The 16,905-nt window shown below is 44.4% G+C and overlaps 1 protein-coding gene across 2 annotated transcripts in view; it reads right to left on the bottom strand.

The window, feature by feature from the left end:
• Nucleotides 1-16,680, bottom strand: part of tle2a (TLE family member 2, transcriptional corepressor a) — a 44,872-nt gene extending 28,192 nt beyond the window's left edge. For both annotated transcript variants that reach the window (XM_069695093.1, XM_069695094.1), the window contains exons 1-2: nt 16,153-16,680; nt 3,455-3,618 (exon numbers count right to left, since the gene is read on the bottom strand). In XM_069695093.1, the coding sequence (XP_069551194.1) occupies nt 3,455-3,618; nt 16,153-16,176 (188 nt within the window). In that variant the 5' untranslated portion in view covers nt 16,177-16,680. The remainder of the gene's footprint in view (nt 1-3,454; nt 3,619-16,152) is intronic.
• Between the last annotated feature and the right edge of the window lie 225 nt (nt 16,681-16,905).

Raw genomic sequence — 16,905 nt, 5'->3', positions numbered from 1 at the left:
GTCAATCAAATCAGACACGCCCGTAAACATCTCTCTTTGGGGCCTTATATATAATTAATTATGAAAGAACACTCATCAAAAGGAGCAGATTTAATGAATGAGACCACGTTGATTTTTGTAAAAAATTATTGACTTTGTAGTTAATGAAAGAAGTTGATTGGGAGTCTATAGAGCCATTTTGGAAGCAACCCCTAGTGGTCCTCGGTGGTATTGCAATTTAAGGTACTTCCGCATTGGCCTCACTTGTCTGCAATGGAAGCGACGTCCATTTTTATTTATGCTCTATGAGTGTAACTCAACTCAAGTCCCGACAAGGTAGTTTGCTTGGCATCAGACAAAACTCATATTTATATACTTTTTTTTGTTTTTCATTTGACTTTCATTTGACAATCTGACTGAAGCTAATTTTTCATTTGTGTTTTTGGTCTTTAAAAATAAAATATAGTTGACTTGTAATGGAACAATTAATTTGGACTTTGGATGTTTGTAAAATGACAAAACAATGTTTCATCATCACCTCGTCCAAGTTCAGCAGCAGCTTCCAATTACAGGTTTTGAATTAGTTTCTTCAAAATCAAAGGCAGTAGTATAGTTGTTGCTGTGTTTCAAACATTACATTTTATTTAGCTGATGCTTTTATCCAAAATGACTTACAACACACTGATGGTACACCATTGGGAGAAATTTTAGGGTTCAGTGTCTTGCTCAAGGACACGTGGGCATGTGGACAGGAGAGGCTGGGATTGAGCCACCAACCTTCTGATTAGTGTGCAGCCCACTCTACCGTCTGAGCCACAGCCTCCCCAAACAATGTGAGCAGCAGCCCAAGTTTACTGCTGTTAGTATGCCAATTATCAGGGAGCCAAACCAGTCATTCCAATTAGCAGGTTCATACCCACCTGCTAGATTAAACATGCACCCGACAGATTTGTGAAAAGATGTCTGATAACACAAGCTGTTCCAATAACTCCTGCTATTGTTACAGGCTCTGGTTACAGTGTTAGCTTTCAGTTTTTAGTCTTATGCAGTATATTAATCTGCTGTGTTTTGGTGCTCATCACAGCTTGTGGGCCGTTGGAGAAAGCTGTAAGATGGGTAAACAATCTTCACTGGAAACCTGAACCAGATCTGCTAAAAACAGCACGCCGTGGTATCGAAACTGGAAGATGCAGATGGAATCACAAGCTTGCGATTGTTCCCCAATCGAGTTCTCTCATCATTCATTTATTGTAGATCCTGCTTGCTGGTTCTCAGTACCGGTGCTTGGCAAGAGGGCGATGCTCCAGGTGTTTTGTAACTTGAGGTGTTATGTTGAACTGCTGCCAGAGGAGCTGATTGCGCCATCTCAACCAGCAGATCCAGGGGTGACTCATGTTCACTGAATGGCTGGATTTGTCTGCCCTAAAGGTTGGTGTAACAGTGCAAATAGTTTGGGAGATTTTTTTAAAAGATCAAAAAAAGAAAAACAAGGTGACAACCTTGGGTTGCCCTCTAGTTTGCTGAGAACAAATATTTGTTAAAGCACTCTCCAACATTGATGCAAAATGCAGTGTTCATCCAGGTGAACAAACAGGTATCAAAAAAGATGCCAAGACAAAGAGGTGGCCGGTATAACAGCTTCTAGTGTTGCACTGGCTACGTGTGCATGGGGGACCTGACCTGACAGTGGTTCACGTGGCAGGAATGAACAATTCTCATCACATCAGGAGACACAAACACATCTAAAAGAATCTACCGAAAAAAAGATAAACAAAACACCAGCATACTGCTGTCTTAGTCGCCAATTTGTCTTTTATTCCAACACAACGTTTTGACCACAAATTCTCAGACTGTTTTGATCATTTGTGTTTGAAACATCATGCCCATGTCACCAAACTGTTTTAAACTATGAATCTCTCAGCATTTTACAATTTACACGTACTGGAAGTATTTATAAACGTGTCTAGCCTGAATGTAGCTGACACAACTAATGGCATCTAACCAGAGGTTAGACAACCTAAACAGACGCAGCCAGGATTACTGCTGTGACATTCATCATCATCAGAGGTGAATCTGATAAGAAATCTTCATACAAATCTAAAGCCCTATTTTTCAGCCCTACTCGGTGTTTGCCACAAAGGTATCTGTATGTGAGGATGCAACAAACCCTGTCTCTTGGTTTTGTGAATTGTGACTTTTGGAGATGGTGACCAGAACAGACAGAGAAATAAGAGCATGCACACGCACGCGCACACACACACACACACACACACACACACACACACACACACACACACACACACACACACACACACACACACACACACACACACACACACACACACACACACACACACACACACACACACACACATTTGTGTGAAGAGGGCAACAGTAGCCACAGGGGTTAGAGGGGCTGTGGACGGGGGGGACGTACAAAAGAAGTTTGAAGTGGGACAGAAAGAGAGGGAGGGGAGATTCTGGCCAGCTAAATCAAAGCAGGATGAGGAGTGTGTGTGTGTGTGTGTGTGTGTGTGTGTGTGTGTGTGTGTGTGTGTGTGTGTGTGTGTGTGTGTGTGTGTGTGTGTGTGTGTGTGTGTGTGTGTGTGTGTGTGTGTGTGTGTGTGTGTGTGTGTGTTGGGGTGGGGGCTGGGGGGTAGGGTGGTGGGGGGAACCCTGTGAAGGTGTGCCAAGAGAACAGAGAGAGGGAGAGGAAGAGAGATGGCTGGGACTGCACAGCCAGCCCAAATCCCACATTCAAAAGGCATTCTGGGCACATTCCTGCACATCAAGCACACCATACAGTCATGCAAGGAGATGTCAAAACATCACATGGCATTATCTTGCATTATCTCATTCAGAGATCGAGTGTGCTTGCATGTGTGTGACAGGAGGGCAAGAAAGGGCGAGAAAAACAACGTGTTGCCCGACAGTAAAAGTTGAACCTGCTTCAACTTTTGACATAAAACGTCAATGCAAAAATCATCTGGCAGCTCATTGTATTGATCAATCAAATACATGCAAGTGTGATTTCCTGCTAGATTACTTTCTAACATGAGCATGGTAATCCTACTGTTTACTTCTCATTCTTTCACACAGATAATAAAATGCCTGTCACCTTGATTACTTTCCTGAGTTGTAACGCATGCCTCTAGCTTCTTAAACCACAGCACAGTTTTTCAGCAACTGGTAAGCCTTCAAACTCGTGAATCTTACTACCCAAGCAGCCCCTTCCTGCATTGTACCTCAGCATTTTACCTCTACCTGAAGCAACAAAACAAGGACAGCATCCAGTCTGGGAGGGAAATACCATCACACACACACACACACACACACACACACACACACACACACACACACACACACACACACACACACACACACACACACACACACACACACACACACACACACACACACACACACACACACACACACACACACACACACACTGTTAGATCTCCTCCACACCCACCTATGGTACTGAGTCTGGAGGAACTGAAACTCCTCCTTGATGCGGTCCAAAGTTTCTGGGTAGGTTAGTTTCAGGGATTGGGGGTTACCCGATGCAGCCGCGGCTGCTGCTGCTGCGGCTGCTACCACTGAGACAGAGGACCCAGGGGGTGGCTGCAGAGGTGCCTGAGAAGAGAAGAAATATCCAATTTAGGGATTTTGATGAGAACAGATTTTGAGATTTCTGTGTAACATGCCTAATTTCATACAGTAAAAGAAAGGTGCAAACTAAGGAACAACATCTACAATAAACATTATGAAACAGCGACAAAAATGTGCATGAGCACACACTGGCATGCCAGAGCTGTGAGGGGCTGTCTAATACAGAGATACAATCATTGCCAGCACAGCCAGATGTGAATGGGTCAGCAGAACTTGGATGGGAGAGCAGAGAGGTACAAGAGCTTCTTAGCCAAATGAGCACCCTTTGTTTAATTGCAAGTCTGAGTAGAAGAAAGAAATAAAGAGAGAAACAGAGCAGTGGGAGGGAGAAATGGGGACAGAAGAGGACCCCATCGTGCCTGAAGACCCCTCCCAACCTCTGTATAGCCCCTCTTCTCTGCAGGGTCCAGAGCAATTAGGGGACTACAACCATAGGGGTAATGCTGTAGGACAGGCAGACAAAAGGGGGCTGAGAGCTGGCCTAGGAGGGTGGTCGGGGCTGTCCGTCTGTCTGTCTGTCTGGCTCTCTGTCAAAATAACAGAGTGCAAAAGCAGACGGTCTGGGAGAACCTGTTCACAAGCTTCATGATGCTCAAGTAAGACAGTGAAGTTACAGTGAGATTTTCTTGTTGAACAGCACTGACTAGGCTCTCTAAGGTTATTGGATTCCAGACATGTCGTTGATTAGAATAATTTTGTTCTCTTATCGGAGCCAGCGATGTGTCTAAAGAAAGAGAAAAAATGTCATACTGTGAGGACATGGACTATTCTAAGGGTTGTTGATTTCAAAACCTCATGACTGACTAAAATAAGTTAAACATATTTAACACAATGAAAGACTGAAAATAGTTCTGAGCATTTCAAACTGTACAGCTGAGCTTGTGATTGTTGTTGTGTTCCTCAAAAAAATAAATGTGTGTGCAGGAGCTTTGTGTGGAGTGGACACTGTTGCAATCCAGCTGCTCTTTTTTTAAAATTCCAGCAGACACAGCTACAACTTGCCAACCGGTGCCACACACATTGAGTTTGCCCTGCAGCACAATGTTCTCCAAGGAGGGTAGTGGAAGAGTGCAACTCATTTTTCTCTTATATGCATTCTTAACCGGTAGTCGTGTAGCTTTGCTAGCCTTTGTCTGGCTGCCTGGGGATTCGTTATAATGTACTCGGCTTCCTTGTGCGATGTGGAAGAGATATAAGAAAATGCGCTGTATTATATTCCTGCTAGCCGGCTATGTTCACTTCCGCATCCCCCCAAACAGACCCTTATTTTATATTCCACGCAAACATGACAACAACTTTATGGTGCACCTTCCAGCTAGTCCTGAGACTTTGGTCATTTGGCATGTCCTTAAGCCAGCTGGCTTACATTTCTGAAAAGCCTCTTGAAATGTCAACTGAAAGTTTCAATTTATATTGATTAAATAGTCATACATGATGAGACTGTGTTGAAAGTGATTCAGGGTATAAATGAACTCTGAATTAGTCCTGACTCACCTCGACTTTGATTTGGTTTAATCATACCGTGCCACTTTTTGTCATAAGCACCTTCCCAGCTCAACAAAACAATGACAGTATGACTGTGATGGATTTTATTTTGTCAAAATGTAGATGTTCCTCATATAAACAATGTCGGTCATGCATTAATGATGTTTGATGTCTATCCATTATCTATACCCTCTTTATCCTGGAGCAGGGTTACGGGGGAAGGGGGGGACCTGGAGCCTATCCCAGCTCACTTTGGGCAAAGGAAGGGTACAACCTGGACAGGTGCAAGTTTATCACACGGCCAACACATAGAGACAGACGGAAACAAAGACCACTCTCGCTCCCATTCACACCCAAGGGCAATTTGTAGAACCACCAATTAATTGTGCATGTTTTTGGATGGGTGGGAGGAAGTCAGAGTACCCGGAGAGAACCCACGCAAGCACAGGGAGAACGTGCAAAGTCCACAGAGAAAGGCCCGGACTCGAACCCGGAACCTCTTGACTGTGAGGCAACAATGCTAACCGCTGCACCACCCATGTTTGATGGCTTAACTCCAAAATCACTCAAGTCCAGTGCTAAAAAGAAGTCCGGGTGTGTATAAAGAAGTTAAGATACACCATACGTGGGAGTGCAAATAAGTAAGAAAGAGAAATATATACCAAGAGGGGAAAAAGGTGTGCCAGCATGTGAAACATTATCTGGAGGAGAGGAAATAAAATACTGACGAAAGAGGGGGAAAGGAGTGAGGAGAGACATGAATATGGAGGAGAATAAAAAAAAAAAGATAAGATGAACAAAAAGTAGAAATGGACAAATAAGATGGATGAGACTATTTCTGGAAATATACAGAGAAGAGGAGAAGAGGATATTTTTCGGAAAAGAGATGTTAATGTGAGAGAAGAATTAGAGGAAGAAAGGAAGGAAAGAAGGAAAAGGAGGAAAAAGCCAGGAAAGGACATAGAAAAAAGAAGATAGAAGAGGGGCTGTGGCCTCATTGTTCCTCTTTCTTTCTAACAAGCTGCTCTCAATCTGTCGGCCAGATCCCTCTCCTAGAGCGCGCGTGCACACACACACACACACACACACACACACACACACACACACACACACACACACACACACACACACACACACACACACACACACACACACCCTAACCCACTATTACACACACACTCATCTCAACAAGATACACGTACACATTTTGGTCACACATACACACTCCCTTTTTCTCACAAAAAAACATGATTAAACACACACAATCCCCGCCCCTCCTCTTTCACACACAGCAATTACTCTTCACAAGAGGGAAAAAAAGAGCACAAGGCCATTTTATAGGAGGGTGGAACGAGGAAGAAAGAGGGACTATCCTTCTTTTTATCGCTCCCTTTCCCCTTCTTCTTTTCAACATTTTCAGGGTTTTTCATTTTTTCACTGAGCCATTTCTCTAGAGGACAGGTGAGAGGAGGGCCATCCTCGCCCTCAAATATGGACGCATGGAAGAAGCAAGAGAGATGACTATTTTTTTTTCTGTGTTCAAGAGAAGATGAGAATATTTTTTGGAAGATGGAAGAAACCACAGCTTCTCTGCTGGCTCAGCCACTCAGGACCTTATGTCGAATGAAAGTCAGCTGGTTAGGATTGTTATGATGATTCACGCCCAACTAGATGGGATGCATATGACAGATGCTGTCTCTGAGGCACTAAACCATCAATCCTATCCCAGCATACATCACCTCTTTCCTAAGACTTTACATCTCCCATGAACCAAAGCTATTAGTCTGTCCCAACTCCTGGTCTGGCAAACAGCTGAGCAGGCTTTAAAGTGTGAGGTTAGGCCATTAAGGTGAACTGCTGACCTCTGGGAATGGATCTCAGGAGGGAGCCTCACCTGATAATCCCACAGTCAGTTATTCCCTCCCTCTCTGCTGTGTCCTAGCTCAAAAGCAAACAACAGACATGCCGTCTGCCCTTGAACAAAGCTTACATAGACTGAAAACTGTTACACAATTACACGCTAGATCGTTCGGCGGCTCATTCAATTGTTAAGACAGGTTCTGTAACACTGGGGAAGGATCGGACAACATAAGGAAGGAGAGATTTTCTGTGATATGATTAGAGATCATCTTATTACTCAACTGTTTAGATAAATCGGCGGGGAAGTGTTTACAGGACCCGAGCAGCCTTATTTTGTTAACCACTGCCACTGTGATCTGTTCTATTCCAGAAAGTCAGCTGAGAAAGCCAAAAGCTAAAGTTAAGGGTTTGAGGCTATCTATCGCTCAAGCAGAAAAACCCACATGTAACCCTGTCACATCAAATGTACAGGCACGCGCACACACATTCACCATAATCTGTCAGACCTGAGGCCTGTACTACGAAGCAGGTTCAACATACCCAGGATATATTTCCGTTATCTGGCTTCACAAACCCTGACAAAAGCAGTCACACCAAGCTGGTTAACAATTTGCTATTTCAACCCAGGCTTTCTCAAACCAGCTACGAGCGCATTCACATGAAAGAGGAGGTGTTTGCAGCATCTGACCAATCACAAACATGGACAAGTGTAATGACAGCAGAGCGACATATTTCATTCATCATTTTAGAAAAATATGAAGAAGTGAAACACGTAGTCCAGCTGAAAGCAGCACAGCTGCAGGTGCTGATAGATGGAAGGATGCGCTGGTAAAAACAAAATCGCCAACTGTATGAGTTGAAAAGCTTAATATCATTTTACCACAAAGTGCACGGGAAGATCTGACTCTAATTACATGCGTGTATTTCATTTAATTAATGTATTCTTAGATGTATTTTCACGATGTGCATGACAGTTTTAGCCTTATCATTTCAGACTGGACTGAGGGGCAAATAAGAAATAAATGTAAAAACATAATTTAAACCAATAAATTGGCTTACTATACATAGGACAAGTACGCCTACAAGGCTTCAGTCACTTTCTGTTGTAGGATGATATCAGTAAAAAATAATAATAAAGGAATAGCATCTATATCTCATAAATATCACCCAGGAAAGACACAGAGGTTTGTCGGCCTCTGAATACTCTGCCCTTCACAGAGGACTGTCTTACAGTCAGTGCGTTTTTCAGAGAGAATTGATTGGTCGGTAGGCGGTACTTTTGTATGTTTTGATCTGAAATCTTGAACATAACCTGCTCCGGAACAGCATGCGTTACCATGGTGATGTATCCGGTAAAAAGTGGACCAGCCTCTTGGTGCTGAAGACCCAGAGTTTAACCTGAAATGACCTCAATAACAGCAAATCCTGCTTGGTAGTACAGGCCTCTGCAGGGCCTGAGTCAAATGAAATGGATTAAATGAGGACCTGATGATGAGGGTAAGAGAGAGAGGGAGGAAGAGAGAGAGCACCAGTCATACTGTGTATGAGGACAGAGATGATTTAAATCAAACCCCACATCCCTTCAGTGGGATCGGGTGGTGGAAACGATCCAAATAAAGCCGGTGAGAAACGTACGAACACCAACCACATCACAGTTCGTGCAGGACTGCAACGTAACAGAACAGGTTATTCGCCCCGCACACACATTTTATCCAAGGTCACGTGTTGCCAAGACAGAAACCCATAAGCATAATGAAATCTATGCACATGCAAAAAAAAAAAAAAAAAAAAAAAACCGAGGAGAAAAATGAACTGAGCACATATTAAATTCTGATGGGAAGGGGACCATTAACAGTGTGGCATTCCCTCAATGAAATCATTCCTGTTTTCATTTGCGTTACCTCTAATTACACCACAAGCACCAAACCACTATGACCTCACATCCTTGCCCTAACCCCCCCAGCCACCCACCCTGGAAAAGAAACATGTGCAGATAGACACTCACAGATGAGACAACACGCCCACACATGACCGCTTCAAACATTAAGTGCATGTGTGCGCGGCGCCGTTTTCCGCAAGTATTTACAAGCAGACGAGCGCGTACACGCGCACGACCGGAGCTCCGACGTCAATATTGACGGGAATCCGCAAGATGCGTACATAATACAGAATTTGCTAATGGAGCCGAAATGGGGCCATCACTGTTATGATGTGGTTGTGTGAACCAGAACAATATTAGGTTCACTTTAAAAGAATGCTACGCAGTCTTCTTCATGAAGATGCAGGGGCTGAGGGGAGGGATAGAGTTCTCTTGGGTGACACGTTTGGCTTTCTTTCTCTTGCAATTTTCACCACTGAGAAAATGTTTTTCACATGTGGCAACGAGAAGAGAGACCAAAAAAAGAAGATGAGATTTCGATATACTCAGTGCAAAATCGTGCATGCTGATTGCAGCTTTGAGCATAAGAATCTGGCCATACCAGAATTGCACTGGTAGCAAAACAAATTCAAATTAAACAAAATCTTGCCAGCTCACAAAAACAGAAGAACAACAAGATAAAGAGTCTACGAGTTGTTCCAGCAGCTCTGAGAGACTGTACTTAGGCACGGCAGTGCTTTGAGATAAATGCCATCAGCAGAATGATAACATGCTCCTAATGACAATGTCAGCAGATATGTTCACCATCTTAGTATGGTGTTTTAGCATGTTTAAAAATTTTTTAATTAGACGCGAACACAAAGTACAGCCGAGGTCGATGGGAACATCATCAGGTGATTAGAGAGACTGAGGGAGAACATTAATGTCTTTTATACATTTTATGGCAATCCTTCTAATACTTCCAAAACATTTCTCTCAAAAGCACCGAAATGAACCTCGTGGCACTAAAAGAAGTCAGGGGATCAATAAATCCTACACACGAAAGGTCTACAAAATCTGTAGACTCCGACTGATGTTGGACTTTTGGGGCTGATAATGATATTAGGGAGTCCGAAAAAAAATCTGACATCCATTTATGATGTGGTTATTAAACATAAAAACTGTGACAAAGATATGCAGTGTAGGCAGGATATTTTACAGGTTATTGTCCAAATTGATGTCAGTTCATTAAAAACAGTAAACTTCACAGGGGAATTTAATCACTATAAATAACTATTAAAAAAGCACACACACACAAATAGAACAAGCAAAAGGAACCTTTTTCCACTTTATGTTTTGTAAACAAAACAAAAAAAGATTATTTTTTTTTTGCAATTGGCCAACATGTACACCATTATGATATATCTGTGACACTCCAATATTGGTGGATACCATTGTCAGGCTTATATACCAGCTCTAAAAATGTCATCTTAATCCAGCCAACAGTCGCAGAGATATTTCCGTCTGGACCAATGTAGAGGATCAACTGACTGATCCCTACAGCCATGCCATAAACGGCAAAAGAAAAAAAAAAAAAAAAAAAGAAAGGCCTCGCCAACTGTATAGTACAGTGTGTTTATTTGTTTCATCAGCCCTCACTCTCTCCATCTGTCTCCTTCGGCAGGTGAGACGCTTCACCGCCGCCTCCCTTCATGTAAGCTCAGCCCATTAGTCAGGCCACTAATTACACCGCTTACCCACAGAGTCTCTCATCAGAGTAAACACCCACCGAGCTCTCCCCTCGCTTCCTCTCCCTCTCTCTCATCCGACTACCACCGAGGCTGCAGTACGACGGTAGGTCGGTCGGTCGGCGGGTCTGGGTCTAACCCCCCCCCCCCCCTCCCTCACGGACACCACGTCCGAATGTGTATCCGCGCGGCCGCACGCGCGCCGAATACACACCGACCACCTTTGGAGGGGCGTGAAACGTGTCGACGCACTCCCCGAGTCGTCTCTCGAAAGCCTCTTGCGTCAAATTATTCAAACGTGCGTGTCAACATTCAGCAGTCATTTGCATTGTTAAAGCGGCTCGCGGTGCGGAAGAAAAGTCCCCCCCCCCCCCCCCCCCACCTTACATCAAGGAGCTATCCACTTGGCTCTGTGCTGGAGAAACGTGCTGGTAATCTCTCAATGATCCCCCCCCCCCCACTTAGAGAGGAGGGGCTGCCAGGCACCTGTTTCATTAGCGCCACACATCTTTTCTTTTTCAGTTTTCTCCCCGCGACCCGCCTCCACCTCCCCATTCCTGTCTCCCTCCTCCCGCAAGCCTCGTTATTCAAATTTCCCTGCTGTCAGCCCACATTAGCAAAGCGCCACAGTTTGCCTGTCAGCTGGCCTAATTGCTGGAGGTGCCTTCTTTTATTAGGTAACCCCCTCTGCTCGTTTGTTCCTTCCACCGAGACGCACCTCCACAACAGCTTGTGTAAACCTGAGATCCCTTCAGCCTCCTTTGCTTCTTCTTCTTCTTCTCTTTCTCTACCCCCCCCCCCTCCTCCTCCATCCCTCCCTCATATCACCGGCTGAGCAAAGCAGGCGAGCTCCTGATCGATAGCCGCGCTCTGTGTCCACTGTCGTCCAGTGGCGATAAAGAGCTAAAGGCATGCTGGGACCGAGGACGTGGAGGTTAAGCTCCACGCCAGCGCTGAGGGTGGAGAGGAGAAGGCCTCTTTCCAGTCCAAAGTCATTCGTCCCTCTGCGTCCCTGACCTCATCTGCGTTTCAATATATTCATTTAGGAAGACTCGCTCCCCGAAGTCGCCGGGATAATAAGAGGAGGACACGCGTAGATTTAGGCCGTGATCCCAGTTAAGCTGAAAGCCCCTATATTTGTTTGCCTTTTCGTAAGATACACTTCATGATGTCGTTACAAGGGCACCCCGAATTCCCAGAGGTCATTCCAGTTTACCAGTTTGAGTTGTTTTTTTTACCATCAAACATATGTATTTATACGACGTGCACCTGGTGGAGTTTTTACAAAATACTTCATGTGTTTCTTCCGTAACACAACACATTCACAGGCGGAGGCGGCCTGAACTGAGGAATCAGGTCACTTGCGTATGCTCAGTGTTTGCGAATAACAGCGAAAAGCACAACGACAACAACAACAACAACAACAACAAATGTTAGTCACCATTTGTTGGATTATCACCATTTATAAGCTGGCATGATGGCTTGAAAAACATAAACCCAAAGTCTCCACACAACAGTGGCCTCTCAACAAGCCCCTCCCCCCAGCTCAGGGAAATGTCCAGGATCAAATGGTTGGTGGAGGGCTGCACCGTTATGACCACTGTTACTGTGACCTTTGAGATGAACCGGGTGTCTTTTTTTTTTGATGATTGCGTTACCTTCCGCAGACTTTGGCAAAAACAAAAACAAAAAAAAACAAATCGGGTGTGTAAAACTCGTTCTTTCCCTGAAATTAAACAAATGAACAAGAGACACCTTACCTTATCTTCTACAGAGCACCTACACACGGCTTCATACCTCATCAGGAGCGTTTTGTCAGCTTGTGTGTTCTTGAGTGGGGGAGGGGGGGGTTCGCGATTTGGTCATTTTTCCTATATTATTGCGCTTCTTGCGGGTAAACATTGTGAAATGTTTGTTGTTGTTTTTTTGTCTGATTTTTGTTCATTGTCCTTAGTTCCTACTCCGCACTGTAGCCTACAAAGTTAATACGGTTTGCCGTGTTTCATCCTCATAACGATTTCGTAGCTGTGTCACACAGGGAGGCTGCGGCTCAGTCGGCAGAAGGTGGGTGGTTCGATCCCCAGCTCCTCCTGTCCACATGCCCTAAGTGTCCTTGAGCAAGACACTGAACCCTAAAAATTGCTCCCGGTGTGTTGTAAGTCGCTTTGGATAAAAGCATCAGCTGAATGTAATGTAACATACAGTGTCTGTTAGAAGGGGGAGGAAAGATTTATTTATTTTTTGGTCCTATTTGAAAGATCAAGGATGCAGATGTTGATGTAGTCCTGTGATATACAATCAGGAGTCCGTGAAGGGTGTTTTATTTAGAAAATCGCCCAGGTGCCCTGTGCTTTCCTCTGACTTCCTGCCCCGTGCTGATTGACGGGATCTCGGCCACGCTTCCATCAAAAGCAGACTCCGTGCGTATATTTAGCAAAGCGGAGCAGCGAACCACCTCGCGGACGCCGCTGACGAACCCACCCCCCCCGGCACGTCTGGTGGTGGAATATCAGACATCGACTAGAATGGCAGCGATCAGCTCCGGGGGCTTTCTCGGTCCTGGAACGTGACACAGTCAGAGCCGGTGGAAAATAGGATTTATTTTCTCTTTATGGTCTAAATATCTGCTTTTTAATTTGTTTTGTGTTGTTTAGTGCGTGTAAAATAAGTCTATATTGAAATGGTTCGAATCAAAAACCAAATGATTTGTTTCTGATTTGAACACTATTTTATATTCTGCTTTGATATTTTTCTTTTTTTTTTTCTTTTTTTTTTTTAAATTCTTTTTCACTTCTGTCTGAGTATGTTTCTGCCACTGTGGTGGATTTGAAAGAACACTAAGGATCTGAGACAGCCAGCCGTGCCTGTCATGTCCTGCACACTCCTCTGCCAGTAAACTGGTTTTGGCATCAGACTGGATCCTAAAATCATCATTGGGAAGATACAAGGACATAAAACATTTTCTGGAATTTTTCCATGTGGTGTTTATATAATTTTTTTTCACAACAGCGAGATTACAACTGCGCACACAATTACATTTTTATTCTCTAATAAGAAGTTTTACTGTACTCCGTTTAGACAGAACATTTACTCGATATGCAACATTTAAAAAAAACAAACAGCTTTTGATTTGTTTGTTTGTTTGTTGTACTTTACACCATGAAGTAAATATATGCGTGTCCTCTATAAAAGTTTAAACAGTCTTACCCTGAATAATATTTAAAGCCGGCAATAACCAAGTTTCTACTTTACAGGAAGAACCCGAAGAGAAGATGTTATAAGAAGCTATGTAGCTGCAGGTTAAAGTAGGCTATCTGCTGCCCATTACCATTAAGTTTCTTGCTCCATCTGTAGAAATGCACTTGAATGTGAAATTTGTATAAAGGCAATTTACAATTATCGCTGGATAGTAGATAACAATATTCTCAAAAATATATATATAGTCATTGTGTTTATGTAATATATGGGGTCACTTCCTTCACAGCACACCAATATCCAGTGATGACAGGTTACTGCCAGCCTAGCATTTCAGAGATTAAGCTGTTTGCTGGGTTGAGTGGCCCTTCACTCCGAGGTGCAAACAAGAGCTGCTGATGGCCGGAGACTTTCTGATGACGCCCGCCTCACACGGCACTGCTGGGATCTGCGGAGAGTTGAAATGAAACGGGGCCGCTGGCCTACACATTCCACCCAAGACCCACCGCAGTCTGCTGCTCTCACCCTGGGATGCCTGCCCATACATTAAGATGTGGTTTGGAGCTCTCACAGGAACACAGCGAGGAGAGGCTGGATGAGAGGGATTGGGTTTACAGTGCAAACCACAGACCCACAGTCTGCCTCCTGCCCTGCCTTCCTGCGCTCGGCTATACTACATACACAGCTGCTGGTGTTTGTAATGTTGCTGTATGTTTAGGCGGCGGCGGCGGGGAGGGGGGGCTCACAAGATCCCATTATCACTCAAAGGGAGTACAGGCTGAAATAGAAGTTATAATGCATGATGAGAAATGCATTTTCAGCATTAAGCGATGACACAAACGCAAGACAAATAAAAACAATAGTTTTGTTAGGAGTCTTCACCTGCCGGACCGGATTTGGGAGAAGAATCAATTAAAGTGTCGCACACCCAGTCATTCGCATGAACTTGCACTTCAGTGTGCTTAATATGATTTCAATACATGGGACATGCATGTCAAAACGCTGTCAGAGGTGTGGGGGGGGGGGGGGGCGGGGTGGCATGACTGAGGGAGGTAGAAGAGGGTTAGGCAAATGAGCAGGTCTTAATTGACACTTCACACAGCTGGAGGACCGGTGTTTATGTATTTCAGTCTGCTCAAAAGCTCTCCACCTAAACTTCACTGTAACAAATTAAAGCCATGCAGCATGAATTTTGCTCCTCACCCATCTCAAAACACAAACAGCATGTCAACTCCTTTTCCATTTTTACAACCACATTTTACAGCCAGTGAGGGCTGGGCCATATGGACGAAATCCAACATTACCATATTTTGGACCTAATACCTCGGTACGGTTGACAAGATTTGACGGGGTGACTATCGGTGCGTCCACAAAACATGTACACAACGACAACAGCCTGGTGGACTCGAAGAAATTACATCAGTTTACTGTAATGCAACTTTTATAACCAGGAAAAGACAACGCTTACACCATATCACAATATATCTAAAATTGTAGACAAAAATCTAGTCGTCCCATATCACAATATAACATTGATAGATTATAGATATACAGCCTCGGCAACAGAGGGGGTGTGGGGGGGGGGGGGCTGCTTTCGGTTTTCAGCCTCTCAAATCAATAAATCCGGGAGATTAATCACACTTGATGTGGCAGGAGAAGAGAAAAAAAAAAAAAGAAAAGAAGAATACGTAAAAACAACGAGTGTCACTCGGAGAAGGGCAGACCATTGGCGAGAAGGTGACAGCATATGCCAGGCTGACTCACTTTCCCCCTCTCACAAGCTCGTGAGGAAGGCAAGAAACCAACACACACACACACTATCATCATCATCATCTGGGTCAACTCCACAATAGATAGTATGGAGATCGAAGGAGGCTCCTTGCGTTTCTAGCCCGCCGGCGGCGGCGGTGGCGGTGATGGTCACCGAGGACGCGAGAGACTCGCAGGCAGCAAAGTTGGACGTTGTTTCGAGCGGGGCTTTGCCTCCAAACCGCGACTGACAACGGGGTCCCGCCTGACCTTCACGAGACAAAGATTTACACCCGGCGTTGTAATAAAAGACCAAAGCTGTAGTACAAGAAGAAGAAGAAGAAGACTGCGGAGGATCAAACTCTCTCTCCCCGCGAAGGAGTCCCCGGAAATAACACAGTAAAAGGATGACAAAGCCAAACAATTTCGACTTGCACTTTTTTTTTTTTTTTTTTTTTAATGAGGCTCAGTGGTTCAAAAAAAACAAACAACAACAACAAAAAACAACAACAACAACACACAACCTGACGTGTATTTACTAGGGATGCAGCCTGAGACAATAACCCCACTAAACGCGTGCAGACTAGTAGCTAGCCTACTTACCGGTGGTCGGTTTTGAGGAAACATTGTAGCCGCCGACTTGTGCGTCTCTCTGTGCGGTTTCTCGTTTTTTTTTTTTTTTTTTTTTTTTTTTTTGGTTGTTGTTTTTTTTTTTTTTTTGTCCTTCTTCTTTTTTCGTTTTTTTTTTTTTTTTTTTTTTTTTTTTTTTTTGGGGCGGAAAGCTTCGTCGAGAAATACGAGCAGCCGACGTACTATTGTTGGTCTCGCAGAGGCATTTGGCCGCGTTTCAAAGGTAATGGCAAAGCTAGTCTCGACTCGCTCATCCCTTGCTTCGAGACTCCTTTGTTCTGGGTTATATCTCCAACCCCGCGCCGCACCGCACTCCGACGGGGAGAGGAGAGGAGAAAACACCCCTGGTCCGAGGGAGCTCTCTCTCCCTTCTTCTAAAAGTCCTCAACTTCGCGCTTCCCGCAATTACGATATCGCAAACTGTTTCCCTCTTCGATATATTTTCGCCGTTTGCATTAGCATAAAGGCCGGAGCGAGAGAGAGAGAGAGAGGGAGAGAGAGAGAGAGAGAGAGGGAGAGAGGGGGGGAGAAAAAAAAATGCGGTTTGCTTGTGGCTTCGGAGACGGACACACCAGCAGCACATTGAATGCAGCCGCAGCCTCTTTTGTCTCGCTCGTTGGCCTGCACTCTTTTCACACAGCACTCCCAGTCCCTCACTTCTCCCACTCCCCCCTTCTCTCATCCTCAATGGGACATTGCATACGAGTAGCTTTCTTTAAGGAGAGA

The sequence above is a fragment of the Brachyistius frenatus genome, unplaced genomic scaffold, assembly GCF_029030835.1.
Source record: "Brachyistius frenatus isolate BFR_SWC_R1_liver_20210118 unplaced genomic scaffold, ASM2903083v1 Contig_18, whole genome shotgun sequence".
Classification (NCBI taxonomy): Eukaryota; Metazoa; Chordata; class Actinopteri; family Embiotocidae; genus Brachyistius; species Brachyistius frenatus.
This window is presented reverse-complemented; position numbering and strand designations above follow the sequence as displayed.